At 49.9% G+C, this 19,465-nt stretch overlaps 1 protein-coding gene across 2 annotated transcripts in view; it reads left to right on the forward strand.

The window, feature by feature from the left end:
• The window catches only part of LOC144770561 (bifunctional polynucleotide phosphatase/kinase-like), a 130,855-nt gene that overhangs the window by 68,697 nt on the left and 42,693 nt on the right, over nucleotides 1-19,465 (forward strand). For both annotated transcript variants that reach the window (XR_013598926.1, XM_078655179.1), the window contains exon 10: nucleotides 14,812-14,882. Coding sequence is in view for 1 of the 2 variants with exons in the window: in XM_078655179.1 (XP_078511305.1) it covers nucleotides 14,812-14,882 (71 nt within the window). In the remaining variant the exon portion in view is untranslated. The remainder of the gene's footprint in view (nucleotides 1-14,811; nucleotides 14,883-19,465) is intronic.

A 19,465-nucleotide genomic window follows, 5' to 3' on the forward strand; every position in this document is an offset into this window, starting at 1 on the left:
GAAAAGAGCCTGGTGAGGTAAGAGGGGGGGGAGCGTGTGTGTATGCAGTGTGTGTGTGTGCGCGCGTGTGTGTATGCGACGGCGGGGGGTGGGTTCTCTGTAAGTATGGGTGCGTGCATGGGCGCTCGTGTGTGTGTCTCTGGGTATGCACATGCGTGTTGGAGGTTCCGAGCCAGGAGATGGGCACGGCGCTGTGCGCGCCCACGAGGTGAAATCTGCGCTCGTGCCCATCTCGTGTCCACATTCCCAAAAACGGCTGACAATAGTTGTCGAAGCAGACAGCAATCAATGCTTCCCATTGAATGCAGGTCTGCTCGACCTAAAAAGCAAGTAAAAACCTTGAGGCCAGATTAGCGCTTTGTTGGACTTGGGCCTTCTGGCAGGTTCACCCCTGAACTTTTTGCCTTGAATTATAGTGATTTCTCGTCTTTGCGCACTTTGACACTGTGGCGCGGTGTAAAGTGCGTGCGCTCCCTGAGTGCGTGTGTGAGATAGGCCTGCCCTCCCATAGGAATGCATGGGGAATGTATGTGTCCCTGGTAGTTCCTGATGCGTGGGGTGTACAGGCTCGAGTCTGGTATGTGCGGACTCGTGTGATTGAATGCTGCGAGATGATGTATGCGGCATGAATGTGTCTAATGTGGAAGTGCCACTTCTAGACGTGTGCCTGCGTGTGCAGTAAGTATGCTGGCGCGTGATTGGCTGAAGCTGGCTGGGGAGCCTGGCTCCAGGAGTCTGTGTGGGTCTGCCCCGGTGGTGAATGGAGAGATTAGCATGCTGATGTGAGGGAGGGGCTGCACCTGTGTCCTGAATAGGGCTGGGCTTTTCCCACACAATGCTGGCTCCGCCCCCTGTGGTGCGACTGATGACCCTAGCCTGCCTGGTGAATGGAAAGGGTGGCTGAGGTAAACACAGTGCTCCAAACCCAGCTGCGACTGGTTCTACCCTCACCCTGCACCTGAAGACTAAGGGAAAAAGTGTATAAAAGAGGGGCTGTGACCCCATGAAAAGGTTCTTGTTCCCAACTTGAATCTTACCAGGGCATGCTGCTGCTGGGGCCCGGGGGAAGGCTTGCCCCCCCCCCCCCCCTGGGCCCTGCCCAGCCCCTGGATACTTGATGGACCTTTCTTATGGATCTGGCTGCTTGGGTCCTGATAGGAGGGGGCTGTTGCTGGTGGGGCCCAGGATGGACCGCCATGGGGGCTGTCTCCTGCCCTGTGCGCTGGCCCCTGGGCCCTGCATGCCCCTCCTGATGCCCAGGACCTTCTGCTGTGCCTTTGTCCTTGCCCCAGGGCTGTGGCTGCCCCTAGCGCCCCGTGAGCGCTTTATTTTGCATGCCTGGGCAGAGCGCTGGCGTTTTCCCTCTGAGGGAAGCGCTCCTGCCCGTTTTGTGCCCCAGAGTGCTTCGTGCACTTTATTCTTAATTGCGGGTGCCACCCCGTTCATTTGGTTGTTTGGCGAGTGCCCACCTCGCTGTTGTGGTTTATTTTAATCTCGAGGGTGCCCACCCCTCGTTTTGCCCCCGAAATCACCGCCGCGGCCCGAGCCGCGTCAAGATGGCCGCACAGGAAGTCAGGCAGCCTTGCGCCTTACCGTAGGCGGGACTTCCGGGTTGCAGAGGAAGTCCCGCCCCATTGCCGCGCTGTGATTGGCCGCCACCGACGGCCGGAAAGAGAAGGAGACCGAGTGATGGCCGCCCGGGGGCTCCCATGATGTGGGGAGAGCCCCGTGGCCGCCAGCAGAAAGGAGGAGTCAGCCCGGAGCTGTAGGGCTCTGCCTCCCAAGTCCCGGTCCCGAGATGGGGGACCGGGTGAAGCGTGACGCCTGCCCTGCCACGTCCAGTCTGAGGAGTCCCCTGGGAACAGCCCGGTAAGTAGAGGAGGGCTGGGGGGGACTCCCTAGATGTTGCTTGTTCGTGCCGACTGCGGCACTAGAGAAGGAGAGTGTCAGAGAGGCCCCGTTTGCTAAGTGGGCCGCTCCAACGTGACAGAAGTGCTCAGGGGCCCCGGGGGGGGGTCCTGAGGTCCCGGGGGGCCCATGTTCCCCCAGAGCTGTGGTGCTCCAACGATGGGGGCACCTTTATTCAAGGAGCTAGATGGTTGCCCTGGCCCCACCAGTAATTGCAGAGCCTGAGGGTTCCCACACTGCGCCTTATGATTTCCTGAGCCAGAGGGCTCCAATGGGCGCATTATTTGTCCTAGAGCCTAGAAGGCTCCCCGTTTGCGCAGTTTTGCTTCCTGAGGGGCTAGTGAGAGCCCCTGTCGCAGATTTGTTTTCCAGCTGCCCAGCAATTAGTGGGCAGCTGCACCGTTTAGGTTATTCCTTCCTAGGGACATGTTCTGGACTTAGGAGTGAGTTGCCCTCCTACGTCCCTACCCTGGCCTTCCCCAGCTGCGCAGCACTTAGTGCCAGCTGCAGCGTTTAGGCCCTGTCTTGTCCCTCAGCTGCCCAGCAAGTAGTGGGCAGCTGGTACGTTTAGGTGTTGGCGCAGTGGCACAACCCGGACTTGATGTAAGTTCTGTGCTAAAGTGATTTCTGCGAAGTGTTCTTTTGCTGCACCTCTGAATGTGTTTTTATGCGTCATGTGCCTTCTTCTTACACCTCTGAATGTATTGTTGATGCATCATGTGTTTTCCTCCCTTACACCGCTGAATGTATGTTATGCATCATGTGTTATGTGCTTATACCCCTACAGGTATTGTGATACTTAGAGGGTTGTTCTCCTAGTGCAGGTGGTGCTAGTGAGGTCCTGGTTCCCTGCGTGACCTGTTCCTAAGGTGGTTAGGATTGCGTAGGTGGTACTTAACCTTTACCAGTAGTTACTGGTTGTGTACGTTATGTTCCAAGTGCTATGTTCTAAAAGTGCTATGTCCTAAAAGTGCTATGTTCTAAAAGTGCTGATTCCTGACAGTGGTCCAGGTGGCCCTGTCTTGTACATATCCCCTGTAAATTCTGCCCGTTCCTGTTGGCACAGTGTAAAGTGTGTGTTTATCTAATGTGTTTTGGTGTAATACAAAGGCTATTTTCATATATAACCTTGTGTGGAGTTTCCTTTGTGGTGGGCCTGGGTGTTGTTGCTGGGGTGCGTGCGCAAATACTTAACTCACATCGCCTCCAAGTTTAGCCTTGCTGCTCGCGCCACGTTACCTAGAGGGTGAGCAGGGGTTATCTTGGCGTGTAACTCCCTTGCCCTGACTTAGGAGTGGTGGCCTCTGACTGACTTTGGCGCAAGCCCTGGCCAGCCAGGGATCCCATTTCTAACACGCTTCATAAGCAATGGTATGACCAAAAGGCTGCTATGGTTGAGTTCCAGCTAGGGCAGAAGGTGTGGTTTTTGGAGCCAGTGGCTCCTAGCACTCTCCAAGACAAGTGGAGTGGACCCTACCTATCCTAGAAAGAAAAGGAGATGTCACCTATCTGATGGACCTTGGCTCCGACAGGAACCCCAAGAGGGCATCCATGTCAACCGCCTTAAATCCTACTATGACAGGGCAGATATAACCATGCTCATAGTTACAAATGAGGATCAGGAAGCTGAGAGGGAACCTCTCACTGACCTCCTTTCCTACAAAGATGGGTCAGTGAAACAAGTGGTCTTATCAGACGCCCTCACTTCCCACAGCAGACTGATTGCAGGCAAGTCCTAAATCAGTTTGCTGAGCTCTTCTATTTGGCCCCTATGCAGGCTAGCTGATGTGCCCATGATTTGGATACTGGTGAAGGGCCTACCTGTCAAGAATAAAAGGTACAGGAAGTCTGATCATCTGAAGGAGAGCATCAAAGCTGAAGTTCGTATGATGCTGGAATTGGTAGTCATAGAGCCATCTGAGAACCCTTGGGCCAGCCCAGTTGCCTTAGTCCCCAAGCCCCATACCCAGGGTGGGAGGAAAGAAATTAGGCAATGTGTAGACTATAGGGGTCTCAATGATGTGAGCAAAACAGATTCACACCCGATTCCAAGGGCAAATGAGCCTATTGACAGGTTTGGAGCATCCAAGTATCTGAGTACCTTTGATCTCACATCAGGGTACTGGCAGATAGGTCTGACCTCCCCTTAGCAAAAGAAAGATCTGCATTTTTAACCCCAGATGGCCATTATCAGTTCACTTTGATTTCCTTTGGTTTGAAAAATACACCTGCCACTTCTCAAAGGTTGGTGAGAAAAGTCCTTGCTGGATTGATATCCTTTAGTGCAGCAGATCTAGATGATATTGCTCTCTTTAGTTCCACCTGGCAGAATCACCTGATACCCCTTGGGAAAATGCTAGGGGCTCTGAGAAGTGCGGGCCTCACTACCAAGGCAAGCAAGTGGCAGATAGGGCAGGTAAAGGTATACTTGGGTGTTAGTGGAGGCCAAGTTCAACCTTTACAGCCCAAGATCCAGACCATTCTGGACTGGGTGGCTCCAACTATCCAGACTCAAGTCTAGGCATTCCTTGGCTTGACTAGGTATTATAGGAGGTTTGTGAGGAATTAAGGCACCATCGTGGCACCCCTCACAGAAGTGACCTCCAAAAGAATGCCCAAAAAGGTGAACTGGACAGTGAGCTGTCAAAAGGCTTTTGAAACTGTGAAGGAAGCAATGTGTCTGCACCTGTTCTGAGAGCTCCAGATTATGCGAAGTAATTCATTCTGCAAACTGATGCCTCTCAACATGGGATAGGAGTGGTCCTATCTCAAATAAATGACCAAGGTCAAGACCAGCCAGTAACATTCATTAGAAGTAGGCTACTCCCTAGGAAACAGTGTTGGGGTGCCATTGAGAGGGCGGCCTTTGCTGTGGTTTGGTCCCTGAAGATGTTGAGGCCATACCTGTTTGGCTTTCACTTCCTTGTTCAAACTCACCACAGGCCTCTCAGATGGTGAATGCAAATGAAAGGTGAAAATCCCAAACTGCTAAGGTGGTCCATATCCTTACAGGGAATGGGCTTTGAAGTGGAACACAGACCTGGGACTGCCCATGTCAATACAGCTGGTCTTTCCAGGTTCCTCCACTTAGATGATGAGTACTCTCTAGAGGAAGGTTAGTCTCATCCTCTTTTGTTTGGGGGAGGGGGGATTATGTAGGAAAGTGCCTCTTTTGGGCATGGTTAGCCCCCACTTTTTGCCTGGAAAAGAATGTAGTTTTGATTGGTAGCCCACAGGGCTCCTGCCAACCAGGTCCCCTGTGCCAAATCTCCTTCCCTAAACTGTACCTTTTGTTTCCACAATTGACACCCATTTAGCTACATATAAGTCCCTCGCAAAAGGTACCCCTGGTACCACGAGTCTTGCGGTTAAAGAGGGTCCTTAAGGGCTGGAGCAGAAATGGTGCCAGCATAAGGGACCCCTCACCAAGCACATGCACACTGCCACTGCAGCCTGCGTGTCTTGGTGCAGACAAAACTGAAGAGTTGACATAGCACACATCCCTGTGTGCCATGCCCATAGACACTGCATGAGATATAGGTAAGACACCCCTCTAACAGGCCTTAGCCCAAAGGCAGGGTGCATTTTATCTCCTGTGAGGGCATATCTGCATGAGCAGATATTCCCTTGCATTATACTTGTCGATTCCTGGATATTGTAAGTGACCAGGGAAGCCATAGTAAGTACATGGGCTGGAAACTCATCATTACGAGTTCCCCAGCTCCATGATAGCTTCACTGAAATATGAGATGGTACCAAACATCTCACCATAATAAACCTGCACTGATTCCAGTGTAAGAATTTATTAAAAGGTGCACACACAGGACCCCGTAGAGAGGTTGAGAGGTTGGTTCCCTGAAACCTACCAATCCTTAGTGTGGTCACAGTCTGGCTTGTGCCAACCTGCTATCACCAGACAGTGTTCTGACCTCATGGTGAAAGTGCCTGCGCACTCTGAGGCCAAGAGCAATGCCTTTCCTGAGTTGAGGTGTTCACACCTTCCCCTGGTCAGTAAGAGCCATCCGTTGCTGGGAGCTTCAAAGGCCTTGCCGACTGTGTAATGTGACCCCAGCCTCTTCTATTTTTTCAACTGAATGTATTCTTACAATCAATACTTATTGTTTATGAGCAATCAAAATATTCTGCTCTAAAGAATCAATCAACTACTACTTTACAAAAGAAACGAAGGAAAAGTAACAGCACCCTTTACATAATTACATTAACGGTATGAAGAAGCAGAATTGCTAAGACCCGCAGGTCGAGGCCCCCAATTACCCACGAGGCCACAGTCGGGTCGAATCGTCGACGCTTTTTTAATATTGCGAACTGGTCCACTATTTTCCAACTGCATTATACATGTGATTTAAGACTGTATATATGAATCCAGAGTGAATTAATTAGTAGTGGCCGTTTGCCTAAAAAGGGCTGTATATTTGTTTACCAGCCTATGTTTTGAACCATTATAAATTGTGTATATAACAATTCTTTGTCACTGATTCTGATTAGCTTGTTCACCCTTTTCTAATCACTGCACTCTCTTCTTTTTCTTGCACGGTCTTAGCAATTCTGCTTCTTCATACCGTTAATGTAATTATGTAAAAATGTATATAAATATGTGCGATGGAGTGATTTATTAAACTCCTTGTGTTCAACCTGGGTTGATATGTCAGGGTGCTGTTAGTTTTCCTTCGTTTCTTTTGTAAAGTAGTAGTTGATTGATTCATTAGAGCAGAATATTTTGATTGCTCATAAACAATAAGTATTGATTGTAAGAATACATTCAGTTGATCTTTAACTGTCGGTTGGGACCACTGTTTTTGATACTACTAACTACCCAGGTCCTCGAACCATTTTGGGTTACCCCATTTTTATAATGGTCTTCTATTTTTTGGCAGGAGGACAGGTGGGAAAACATAAAAAGAATTGGAGGTGTGCCACCCAGGGGCTGGAAGCGAGGTGAAGTACACTTTTTAGTGCCCACCATATTTTAGATGATCAGGATATGCCCATCCCCCACATGGGGTGAGCAGTTAGAGGTGGTAGTTACCCTTAAGGTAAGTAGCCCATTGGCTACTATCTGGCACTGCCTTTAAATGTCCCTAAAGGTAGCGTTTAGGTGGCCCCCCCTGAGCCCTGAACTTCATTTCCTAATGACCTAAGAAGAGACCGGCACTACACAGTCACACCAGCAGAGAAGGCTGCATAGACGAACTAACTTGGCCCCAGCCCTAATTTCCTGTCTTCAGCCCTGGTCGATCCTGCATGAAAAGATGACTCGTCCTGCAGCCTAGCGACCTCCAAAACCCTGGGAGGACCGAACTGACTTCAACAAAGATCAAACCTACCTAGAAAAGCGGACCTGTTCACCAAGCAACCATCTTCAAATTAAAGACCCTGTGACCTACAGAACCGCAAAGCCTGCCCCGGTTCCATCTCTGCACCTGACGCCTCCGACCGGAGTCCAAGTGGTTCCACTGTTACCCCAGTATTGGAACTTTCATAGATTCCCATGCTTTGTATCATTCCCCGTCGTCGGAATGGGAGTCTCGGTAACAAAAATACCATAGCTGTAGGTACAAAAGACCAGGAAAAAGGGCCTAGGCCTCATTCCCCTTTTGTAGCTTATCACCCTCTTTGTGTAAAAGAGACCAAACTTAGGCCTCAGCCAATCAGAAGTGCCTCACCCCTTAGAACCTTCCTGAAGGAACCTCAGAGCCTCAGATTTTCTACCGCACGTTGTGCTTAGGGAGTCTCCTTTGAGCTCTGCTCAAATTCTACTTTTACAAAGGATTTCTTCAGGATTACTACTTCAAGATCTTCACCTTCACTTCAGGATTGTTGGTGGCCTTTCAGGATGTCAGAAATGGAGAAGAAAAAAGCCCTTTTCAAACCTTGTTCCACCTGTGGTAAGAAAAGGCTTTTTGTGGAGGATAGGCACAAGGACTGCATCTACTGCCTCTATCCTGACCACCAGGCTGCGGACTGTAAAATCTGTCGCACCTTTTCAGCCAAGACCCTCCGGGACCGTGAGGGAAGACTCTTGACATGGCTCCATAAACTGAAAACCAGGAAAGACACTGTTTCCAGTGACAGTGAAGATGCGGCATCGATGTCCTCTTCAAGAAGGTCAGTGAAAAGGGGTAGGGGTTCCCCTTCACCCTCTATGGAAAGATCTTCCAAGGCCTCAAAAAAGACCCCCAGTGAGTCTGAGTGCCCAGGTCCCAGCAAATCTCCTCACCGAGGTGTAAAAGAGAGGGAAGGACCAGATTTACCTTCTAAAGGTGAGAAGACTGTGTCAGCCTTCAAAAAACCTTAATCCCAGTCTTCTGAGAGGAGTTCTAAGTCCTCGACGACGAAGACGTCGACGATGGAGGTTCCGTCGATGAAAAAATAAAAATCTACATCGTTGTCATCGACGATCCCGTCGACAGGGGACTCGTCGACGACGGTTCCGTCGACGGCGAAGACGCCGACGACGAAGACGCCGACGAGGGTGTCCCCGACGACGAAGGTCCCGACGTCGAAGGTGCTGACGATGAAGCCGTCGACGAAGGGCTCGACGACGAAGGGCTCGACGACGAAGGTCTTGACGACGAAGGTGCCGACGACGGCGGTTCCAATCTCACCGTCGACTATGGTGTCGACGACGATGATGACGACGACGGTCTCGTCGATGAGAGCATCGACGACGACTTTAACAACGACAACGGCTGGCGTGTCGACCATCTCCTCGTCGACGACTGCACTAACCCCAATCTCGTCGACGCGTATACAACCGTCGACGACGGAGCCGTCGACGATCTTATCCTCTGAAAAGAGGATTACCATTTCGGTGACGCGGATCACACCGGAGGTTACTTCTCTGAAGGCTATGTCTCCTCTACTGTCATCCATGCTTCTGCAAGAGGGAGATTCTGAGGAGGAGGACCAGGACTCACACAGCTACGCTAATAGTCCCTCCCAACTTCTGGTCAAATGCCAGGACACCGACTCGGAGGGCGACTACGGACGTGAGGATGGGGGCCATTATCAGTCGGCCCAGTCACAGCATCATGCAGAGCAGGAAATGGTTTCAGTGCCGTCTTCTTTTCTCCAGGATCTGCACAAGATGCTGCAGGACTATAAATCTAAGGCGTCTAGGCCTATGCCGGTGCCGTCCACGCCAGTAACTCCTACAGAGATGTCAGCCTCATTAATGGCGCCTTCCACGCCAGCTCCAGTTTCCCCTCGTCCTCGAATGCCCATCCACCATGAGACCTCCGGGTTGCAAGACATCCATGATGATTCCTCAGATGAGGGTCAGCAATCGGATCATGGCTCTATTCCAGATACCAAATATGATGAGTATATCATTCCAGATCCAGCATCGCCAGTCCCAGAGCCGGCGGACTCCCCGCCTGCAGACATTGGGGGCTTCCACCAGCTGATGGAGAGAGCTGCTGCGAGATTCAAACTGGCCATGCCTAAAGTTGCCACGGAATGCTTCTTATACGATTTCAAGGAGCCTTTTATGAAATCGGCTAGGTCCATTCCTATTGTGGAACATGTGTGGAAGGAGGGCCTGAAAGCCATGAAAAACCCGGCGACGGTTGTCCCGGTGCTACCGCGTCTGGAGAAGAAATACAAAGCACCAGTTGATGGCCCGGCAGCCTTAACGGGTCATCCCAGACCAGACTCTGTGATCTCACAAGCTACGCAGAGGATCTCCCGTAACCCCTCTGCTCCATTAACAACTCCTCCGGACAAGGAAGGGTGGAGGTTGGATAATGTGGGGAAGCGATTCTCATCAATGGCAAGTTTGCTGGTGCGAGCAGCAAATGCCCTAGCAATCATGGGCAGATATGACCGCCAGCTCTGGTGCGATGTAGCTCCATACCTTGACCAGCTGCCTCCGGAATCTACGACTGAGGCAAAGAAAATCTTACAGGAGGGAGAATCAACGTCCATGGAAATCATTGACTGCGCAATGGACATTGCGAAGACGGCGTTCCGTTCTTTGGCTGGGGCGGCAGTCCTTCGCCGCCAAGGGTGGCTCAAAGCTACTTGGTTTAGGCCTGAAATTCAAAACAAGGTCCTGGATCTTCCCTTTGATGGGGAAGCATTATTTGGCAAGCTTGTTGACGACACTCTTCAGGACATAAAGAAGGACACAGAGACTGCCAGGTCCTTGGGGACCCTTCAATACAGAAAGTCTCCGTTTAAAGGATCCCGCGGTAGAGGTGGTAACTACAGAGGATCCTATCACCAACAGCAACGCTATTCCACCACGGGCTCAGGTTCCCAACAATACCGTCAGCCTTATCAACAGCGGCAAGGCCAGTCTACCAACTACTCCCGGCCTTACAATAAGGGGAAACAGGCTGGACGAGGACGAGATTCGTCCAAACGCCAATAGCGGCCTCCTGGCCCTTCCTACTGGACCCTCCTTCAAGAGATCAGCAGTTGGAGGCAGGGTCACCAAATACCTTCACAACTGGTCCAGAATAACATCGGACCGTTGGGTGCTCAACATCATTCGGAAAGGGCATACCTGGAATTCACGCAAGTCCCTCCACCCAAGCCCCCGGCAGCCATTCCATCGCAACACCAGCGTCTCCTGCGGCTCGAGGTCCAACAGATGCTCCGGAAGGGAGCGATAGAGCCGGTCCCTGCAAACCAAAGGGGACAAGGATTTTATTCCAGGTTCTTCCTGGTGAAGAAGACGCAAGAAAAGTGGTGCCCCATTTTAGACCTCAGGGAGCTAAACACCTATCTCATCTCCCTATACTTCCGGATGGTCTCTCTCCAGGACATCCTGAAACTCATCAACCCGGGGGATTTCATGGCCACGCTCGATCTCGAAGATGCGTATTTCCACGTTCCGATTCACCCAGCACACAGAAGGTTTCTGCGATTCACAGTAGGCAAGAGCCATTTTCAGTTCAGGGTCTTACCCTTTGGACTCCGTTCAGCCCCAAGAATTTCACAAAGGTGCTGGCGCCGGTGGCAGCTTTCCTGCGGAGGAACCATTTCCAGGTCTTCCCTTACCTGGACGACTGGTTACTGAAGGCTCCGTCCAGGAAGGACGCGCTGAAGGCTGTTCAAGCCTGTACCAATTTGTTTCGGAATCTGGGGCTTACTCTGAACAACGAGAAGTCTTCCCTGCTCCCGTCCAGGAAGGCTCGCTTCCTGGGAGCCATCTTGGATTCCAACCTCTCAAGAGCCTTCCCTACTCAGGAAAGGAGAGACAAATTGCAAACCCTTGCTCAGGACTTGCGCACAAAAAAGTGTCTTTCAGTTTGCCGCTACAAGTCTCTGCTGGGGGTGATTTCATCGTGTATCCCACTAATTCCCCATTGCAGACTAAGGATGCGCCCTCTGCAGGAGCAACTGGACAACCAGTGGCAGCAGGTCCACGGTTCATTCGAAGACAGAGTGATGATCACTCCAAGCATGAAGGAAGCAGCTTTATGGTGGACAAATCAGGTCAACTTGTCCCAAGGTCTATCCTTCGCAAGCGACCCGTCTCCGCAGGTGATAACAACGGACGCGTTGGAGGGTTGGGGGGCAGTGATGCAAGACCTGCAGGTCAGCGGTCATTGGTCGCCCCATGAGAAACGCCTCCACATCAACCTGTTAGAGTTACGGGCAATACGACTAGCTCTGCAAGCTTTTCTTCCTCGCCTGAAAGGTTCGCATGTGCTGATCAGGACGGACAACACCACGGCCATGCACTATGTGAACAAGGAAGGGGGGACCAGATCTCGTCCATTGTCGCAAGAGGCCCAACTGATCTGGGAATGGGCGATTCTTCAGAGGGTTTCGCTGAGAGCAGAACACTTGCCGGGCGTCCTCAACGAAAACGCCGATAGACTGAGCAGGTCATCCTCAGTCAGCCACGAATGGGAATTGAATCAGAGAATCTTGGAGGAGGTCTTCAGCCAGTGGGGCAGACCAGAGATCGATCTTTTTGCCACTCCGACCAACAAGAAATGCCGGTCTTACGCAAGCAGGCTTCCCCATCAAGATTCTCTGGGGAGTGCGCTTTCGATAGCATGGTCGAGGACATTTGTCTACGCTTTTCCTCCCATACCTCTGATCCCACGACTCATCAGGAAGATCAAGGTGGAGCCATGCAGGATGATCCTTATAGCCCCTGTTTGGCCGAGGCAGTTCTGGTTCACGGAACTCCATCTGCTCTCGATAGCCCCTCCTCTTCCTTTGAAGGTTCTTCCAGATCTCCTCACGATGTCCGAAGGACAAGTTTGGCTCCCAGATCCGCAGTCACTACACCTGACTGCATGGCTCCTGAGCAGCGAGAATTTATGAATCTACCCATTTCAGCTGAGATTAAGGAGGTCCTTTCTCAGGCAAGAGCTCCCTCTACGAACAAGACTTACCGTCTTAAGTGGAAAAGATTTTGTTGCTGGTGCACGAAAGAAGGTATTGATCCTTTTGCTTCCAAGCCGCACCAGATCCTTCCTTATCTGCTGTCCTTGGCCAAGTCGGGACTAGCCCATTCCTCAGTTAAGGTCCATTTGGCGGCAATATCAAGATTCGGGAGGACTGGCTCCGGACCCTCCTTGTGGTCCGCCAGAATTATCAAACAATTTCTAAAGGGATTGTTCAGAGTTTATCCACCAGTAAGACCACCTCCTCCAACATGGCATCTGAATCTAGTCCTTTCTCAACTTATGAAGGGCCCGTTTGAACCGATCCATCGTTCTGAAATGAAATACCTTTCATGTAAATTGGCTCTCCTCCTCGCTCTCACGTCGGCTAGACGTGTTGGAGAATTGCAGGCCTTGACTATCCAAGAACCATTCCTTCAATTCAAAAGGAACACGGTCATCATGAGGACTAATCCGAGGTTTATGCCTAAAGTCCCCTCGTACTTCCACTTGACTGAACCGGTCATTCTGAAGGCGTTCTTTCCTCAACCAGCTACACCAGCAGAGAGGACATTGCATTCCCTCGATGTGCAACGGTGTTTGAAATTCTACTTGGAGCGTACTAAGAGTTTTCGGAGAACCTCTCAGTTGTTTGTTGCCTTCGGAGGTCCAAGCAAGGGCCTTCCTCTTTCCAAGCAAGGCCTTTCTAGATGGATCACGAGTACCATTCTGCATTGTCACACTGCTGCAGGCAAACCTCTAACTGGGAGGGTTCGAGCACATTCCATGTGATCTGTAGCTTCTACTACAGCCCTCTTCGCAGGGGTCCAGATCAAAGACATTTGCAGAGCTGCTACCTGGAGCAGCGTGCACACCTTTACCAGGCATTACTGCTTGGAGTCCTTACAACAAGATGATGTGGCAGTAGGACAGGCTGTCCTGAGGAACCTCTTCCAATGATTGGTGAGCTTTCCTTTCTTTCCCACCTTCCATCTTTCACATTTTGTATCTTTATGTCATGTTGCCTATTGCTATATTGTGATGATGCAAAATGTGATTTTGTTACTAACTGCTTACTACTCTGATACAAAGCATGGGAATCTATGAAAGTTCCAATACTGGGGTAAGAAAACAAGTTACTTACCTGTAACTTTGGTTCCCCAGTATTGGTAACTTTCATAGATTCCCATGCGCCCACCCACTTCCCCCGAGGAAAGCTCAGCCTACAACAGATATGGTGTCTAAGTACACAACGGCTACGAAAATCTGAGGCTCTGAGGTTCCTACAGGAAGGTTCTAAGGGGTGAGGCACTTCTGATTGGCTGAGGCCTAAGTTTGGTCTCTTTTACACAAAGAGGGTGATAAGCTACAAAAGGGGAATGAGGCCTAGGCCTTTTTTCCTGGTCTTTTGTACCTACAGCTATGGTATTTTTGTTACCGAGACTCCCATTCCGACGACGGGGAATGATACAAAGCATGGGAATCTATGAAAGCTACCAATACTAGGGAACCAAAGTTACAGGTAAGTAACTTGTTTTCTTCCAGCAAGATTCCCCAGCGCTCCAGAGCCTGAGCCTACCGTAATCTGACCTCTCCTGGACTCTTCGACGTCACCTGCAGCCTGGGCACTGAGACTCTCCTCCAACCACGACCTACTCCGGTCAGCTTTTTCAACCCCTGAAGACTGGCCCCCCGAAGCCGCTGCTGCTCACCTGTAATCAGCCTCTGAACGATTGCCCTAATCCCCATTAATTTGTTTTGTGCACCCGCCCTCGAACTTCCACCCTGCACCCGGGTGCTCCTGTGCTGCTGGTGGTGTACTGCTGGTGCTGTACTGCTGGTGCTGAACTGAACCTTGCCAAATGCTTACCTTAACTTCCGAAGGCTGGTCTTGTAAGTCAATGTTATCTCTATGTATGCTGAAGGTTTTCTTCCTCCCGTAGGTTAACATTGCAAAGTCTGAAAATTGGAGTGTGTCCATTTGTTTAAAGTGAAAAGTATTTCTATTGCAAAAACATATTTACCTATGACGAAATTCTGTGGTTCTACTAAATATATATATATATATATATATATATATATATATATATATATATATATATATATATATATATATATATATATATATATATATATATATATAATTCATATAAATTGGTCTGGGGTGTATTTATTGAATGTGTGTCTCATTTTTTTGCCACTGAGTGTACAACAAATGCTTAACACTATCCTCTGATAAGCTTAACTGCTCGCCCACACTACCACAAAAGAGAGCATTAGTATTATCTGCTTTAGCCTCAGCAAAACCTCTGGTGATTCACTGGACTCTGCACACTATACCTCATTTTGGCATAGTACAAAGAGAGCCAGCTTCCTACAGTTATGATCACTCATATTTGTGATCTCAGATGTTCGCTCTCATGCTTTATGCCTTTCACTTTGTGGTTCCAGCTCATGCTTGTAATCTCACATTTCGTGCTCTCACATTTATTTTCATTGGGGATGTCTCATTTTCTCCATTTCTGCTTTCCAGATGCCGCTGGCCGCCCAGCCAACTGGGCCCCCGACCGGAAGAAAAAGGATTTCTCCTGCAGTGACCGACTGGTAAGAGCCATCAAGCAGTGTGGAGAAACCGCACCTTGCACACATGGAGATTTTCAGAAGCTTCTGAAAGCTCATGGATAGTCAGGGTTCAGTTCATTCTCCAAATGTGATGAGATGTAGGGGCTGTGTCCAGGTTATAAAGGGAATACAGAGTTTGGGTCCAGGTTAAGGAGAAATACAGGGGCTTGTGTTTAGGTAACGGTGCGAAACATGTGGCGTGTCCAGAGTCCAGAAAGATTGAGGTGCCATGTCCAGAGAGACACAGGGGCTATGTCCGGAGTACGGTGAGATACAGGCGCCAGATACTGAGAGACATACGGGCTGTGTCCAGAGTACGGTGAGATACAGGTGCCAGATACTGAGAGATATAGGGGCTGTGTCCAAGGTACGGTGAGATACAGGTCCTGGATACTGAGAGATATAAGGGCTGTGTCCAGAGTACGGTGAGATACAGGTGCCAGATACTGAGAGATATAGGGGCTGTGTCCAAGGTACGGTGAGATACAGGTGCCGGATAGAGGGGCTGTGTCCTATGTACAGTGAGATACTCTGCTGGGCCCATGGCACATATGGATACAGTTCCGTGCTCATTGGCCTGTCCATGTGTTCAGTGCCCACTCTGTGTTGGCAAAAACCTCAGCCTGTGCCCAGGTAAATCTGTCTGGCTTCCTGTTTCACCATCTTTTGCACTGCACTAGGACTTCCATCCTATCAACCCTTGTTAGAATTGGGGGTCTCTGGTTGGCGCAAGTATTCACTTGTGACAAGCAGGGACCCTCTCCTCTAAGTCAGGGCGAAGGATGACCCCTTAGAATTACCCTTGCTCACCCTCTAGGTGCGTGGCGTGAGCAGCCAAGGCTATTCTCCAGGCGTTTCTGAGTTAAGCATTTGCAAAAACACACACAGTAAATGTACCAGTCCCCCCACAAATGGACACCAGGCTGTAGATATATAAAAATACGTTCTCTTTATGTAAAAATATATATATGCAGGTAAGACTTATCACAAGACCAATAATAACGTTTTAGTTGGACCACAAGATTGTAAATAGGCAAGCGTTTCTTCTCAGGTACAGTTCAAAAATGTTCTTCTTAGTCTCTTTGACTCCTAAAACTGTTCTTAGCTGCTTGAAACCCTTTTGGGGCTTACTAGCTGCTTCGTAGCGCTACTGTGCGCTTCTCCCGGTGAGAACGGCCGACACCCTACCGCGTCTCACGCATCTAGCGTGCGCACGAGTACGACGCGTACCGCTCCTAGATGATGAAACCAATGGTGCGAGCCGTACCCAGCTGGTACGGCTCGTACTGCGGGGAGAGAAGGATTTCACAGCGCACTGGCGAACTCTACAGCGCGCCCAGCTCCCAGTTCTTGGTGCACTCCGGCGATACGGGGCGTACTTGTCAAAGCGCACTGAAGGGGAAAGGTACAGTTCTCTGTCAGGCTATGAGGCGCACAGGTGATTCTAACCCGATCACGGGGAAATAAGAACATTGCGGGCCCCGAGCCCGGTGGTGCTGCGACGTACCTTAGGATGTCAGTTCTTTTCTCAGGCCGAGTCGTGCCTGGGTAGTGCGACTCGGTTCTTGGCGATATTTCCCACGAAGGCAGATGCGAGGCGTACAGCGGCTCCCAGGCAGAGAGAGGCTGGCGCCTGAGGCGTCCGGGCTTCGGTGGGTCTGTCCTCTGGGTCTTTGGGGACTGGCAGAGATTTCAGGCGGGAGCGTGGGGGGCACACCAGCGAGCCTCCGATGGCGAGGTGATTCGGCGATTTCCCTCAGCGGGGGGAGAGCGGCTCGGCGGAGCGGGCCTCTCCCTCGGCGGGGACGGGGAAACTCAGTTGATCAGGGCCTCGAGGAGGGGATGGGGGCACCAAGGTCACGGCAGCGAGCCTCCAAATGGCGAGGTGACACAGCGATTTCCCTCAGCGGGGGGGAGCGACTCGGCGGAGCGGGGCTCTCCCTCGACGGAGACGGGGAAACACAGTTGGTCACGGCCCCGAGGAGGGGCTGGGGGCCACCAGGGTCACGGCTCCGGCGGGAGCAGAAATCCTCACAATTACCGGTAGACAAGCAGAGGGCAGGTTGAGCCAGATGATCCTGTGGCTCAGGTCAGGGGGCAAGCTCAGTCAAGCCCTTGGAGAAAGTTTGTAGCACAAATCAGCAAAGTCTTTTCAGCAAGTCTTTTCCTCTCCTTCCTCAGCATGGCAAGCAGCAGGCCAGTCCTTCCAGCGTCTTCTTCTCCTTCTTGTGGGAAACAGGATTCTGATTTACAAGGAGCAGGGCTTCTACTTTTATACAGCATTTTCTTTGTTCTTGCAGGCCAGGGGGGCCTCTGCATAACTTCTTTCAGTCTCTGAGCACTTTGTTGGGTGTACTCTGGTTTCTGCTTTCAGTGTGAGGGGCAGGCACATCAGACGCTCCACAGGAGGTGGAGCCAGCATTGTGTGGGCAGGGGCAGCCAGGAGTACCTTGTTGACAGTGCTTCGCCGCTCCTGGGCCAGGTGTCGGGCTGAGTCATCAGTCGCTCCCCAGGGGGCGGAGCCAGCATTGTGGTGGCAGAGCACAGCCCTATTCAGAGTCCAGGGGCACTCCCAGCCCTGGGGGAGTCCACCTGTCATCCCCCAGCCCTGTCACTCACTTAACCCAGACAGTCAGATACACATCCAAGCAGATGCGGGCTGAAATGGTTAGGCAAGCAAATGCTAACTTTCTAAAAGTAGCATTTGCAAACACAGGATATTAAAATAAACTTTACTAAAAGAAGTATTTTATTATTCTGAGTTCAGGCATACTAAACTTTATTTTCTACCATGTTCCCTGAGCCTGCTGGGATTATAGAGTGTAATAATTCTAGCAGCCCATCTTGGCCTAAGAGAACAGGTAGCCTTACAATAGTGAAAAACTAATTTGGCTGTAATTCACTATTAGGACATGCCACACACATCAGAGCATGTCCTACCTTACACTTACAATGCACCCTGCCCTTGGGCCTACTATAGGGGTGACTAATATGAAGTTAAGGGAAGGTTTAGGGGCTGGCAAGTGTGTGCACTTGCCCAGCCAGCATGACAGTACCAGACTGCACGCAGGTTCTGCAATGGCAGACCCTAGACACATTTTAAAAGGCTGCTTCTGTGGGTGGTGCAACCAGCGCTGCAGGCCCACTAGCAGTATTGGCATTTACAAGCCCTGGCACTCCTGGTGAACTCTACTGGGGACAGACAGTAAATCCAATGAGCCAATCAGGGACATTAATCACATTTACACTTTGCACAGGGAGAGCATATGTACTTTAGCACTGGTCAGCAGTGGTAAAGTGCCCAGAGTCATTAAACCAACAAAAACAGGTCAGAGAGCATATTGGAGGAAGGCAAAAAGTTTAGGGATGACCCTGCCAAGAGGGCCAGGTCCAACAACCCTTTTCGTGACCAGCTCAATTTCCCCATCCCTTTATAGCCGTAATATACTATTATGTATTCATGATTTCAGCAACAAGAGTACGTGTTGTGTTATTCTCATTTCTCCATTAAGCATATCCCTACCTTTATGGCGAGGTACCTGTTTTTTAAATACCCTCTTGCAAAGTTGACAACTTAATACATTCCATAATGCTTGTTTAACACAGTGTAGTGTCTGCTCGTACACCCACCCAGATCCCATTTGTAATATGCAGCTGCAGAATGATTCGTATTGTTACTCGATTCCTTTGGTCCAAGACAAATGAGGGACATATACAGTATGGAGCAGTGGTATACCAAATTCTGTTCTTAGATTCTTGCCATAAGGGGATGGGGCACCTGTAAGGCGTCTATCTCTTTGTTCCTCGCTCCATGGCACAACTAACAGTCACGGATGTATCCTCTGCATAATATTATACCTTATATTTGTACCATTGTTTACTGTTTAGCATTTTTTTTCCTGTTTTTCTCGTTTTCTCAATTACTATGTTTATTTCATGTTGTCCTCTCTACCAATTTATTGTAAAGCGCTCTGATATCCTTCGGGTTCTTGTTAGCGCTATATAAAACTTTATATATAAAAAAAAAATAGCCACCTAATGTGATTCCTGTATTTTACTCCCTCCTTCCTTTGTGATTGGGTGATAGATTGTAGTTTGTGTGAGTGAGGGTACTTCAAGGCTTTCTGTATGAGCAAGCGGCACTGTTCAGATTCCTGTGCTAGTCAAGAATATTTATCAGTGGCTTGTGTGAGACTGCAGTAGTTTACATCCTTCTCTGTGTGATAAATTAAAGTTTAAATTCTTATGCGTGTGTGTGTGTATAGGCAATTTTCAAAGCTTCTTGTGAGCAATTCCTTGTCCGCTTTTGTTTGAAACTAGTAGTACCAAACACTTTCTTTTGTGAATGACACAAGCATCCGTGTGAACTTTACGGTGTCTTGTGCCACTGAGAGATACTTTACAGCTTAATGAATAAGTGAGCAAAAACTTGCAACTTACTTTATATCTTCCTTTAGAAGTGTCACACATATACTTTACAAATACCAGTGTCAGAGGGATAGTTTACAGGTTCATGTGTGAGGAGCAATTTCCAATGTGCACAGTTAATACTTTTTAGCTTCCTG

Source organism: Lissotriton helveticus, chromosome 7, assembly GCF_964261635.1.
Source record: "Lissotriton helveticus chromosome 7, aLisHel1.1, whole genome shotgun sequence".
NCBI classification, from domain to species: Eukaryota; Metazoa; Chordata; class Amphibia; order Caudata; family Salamandridae; genus Lissotriton; species Lissotriton helveticus.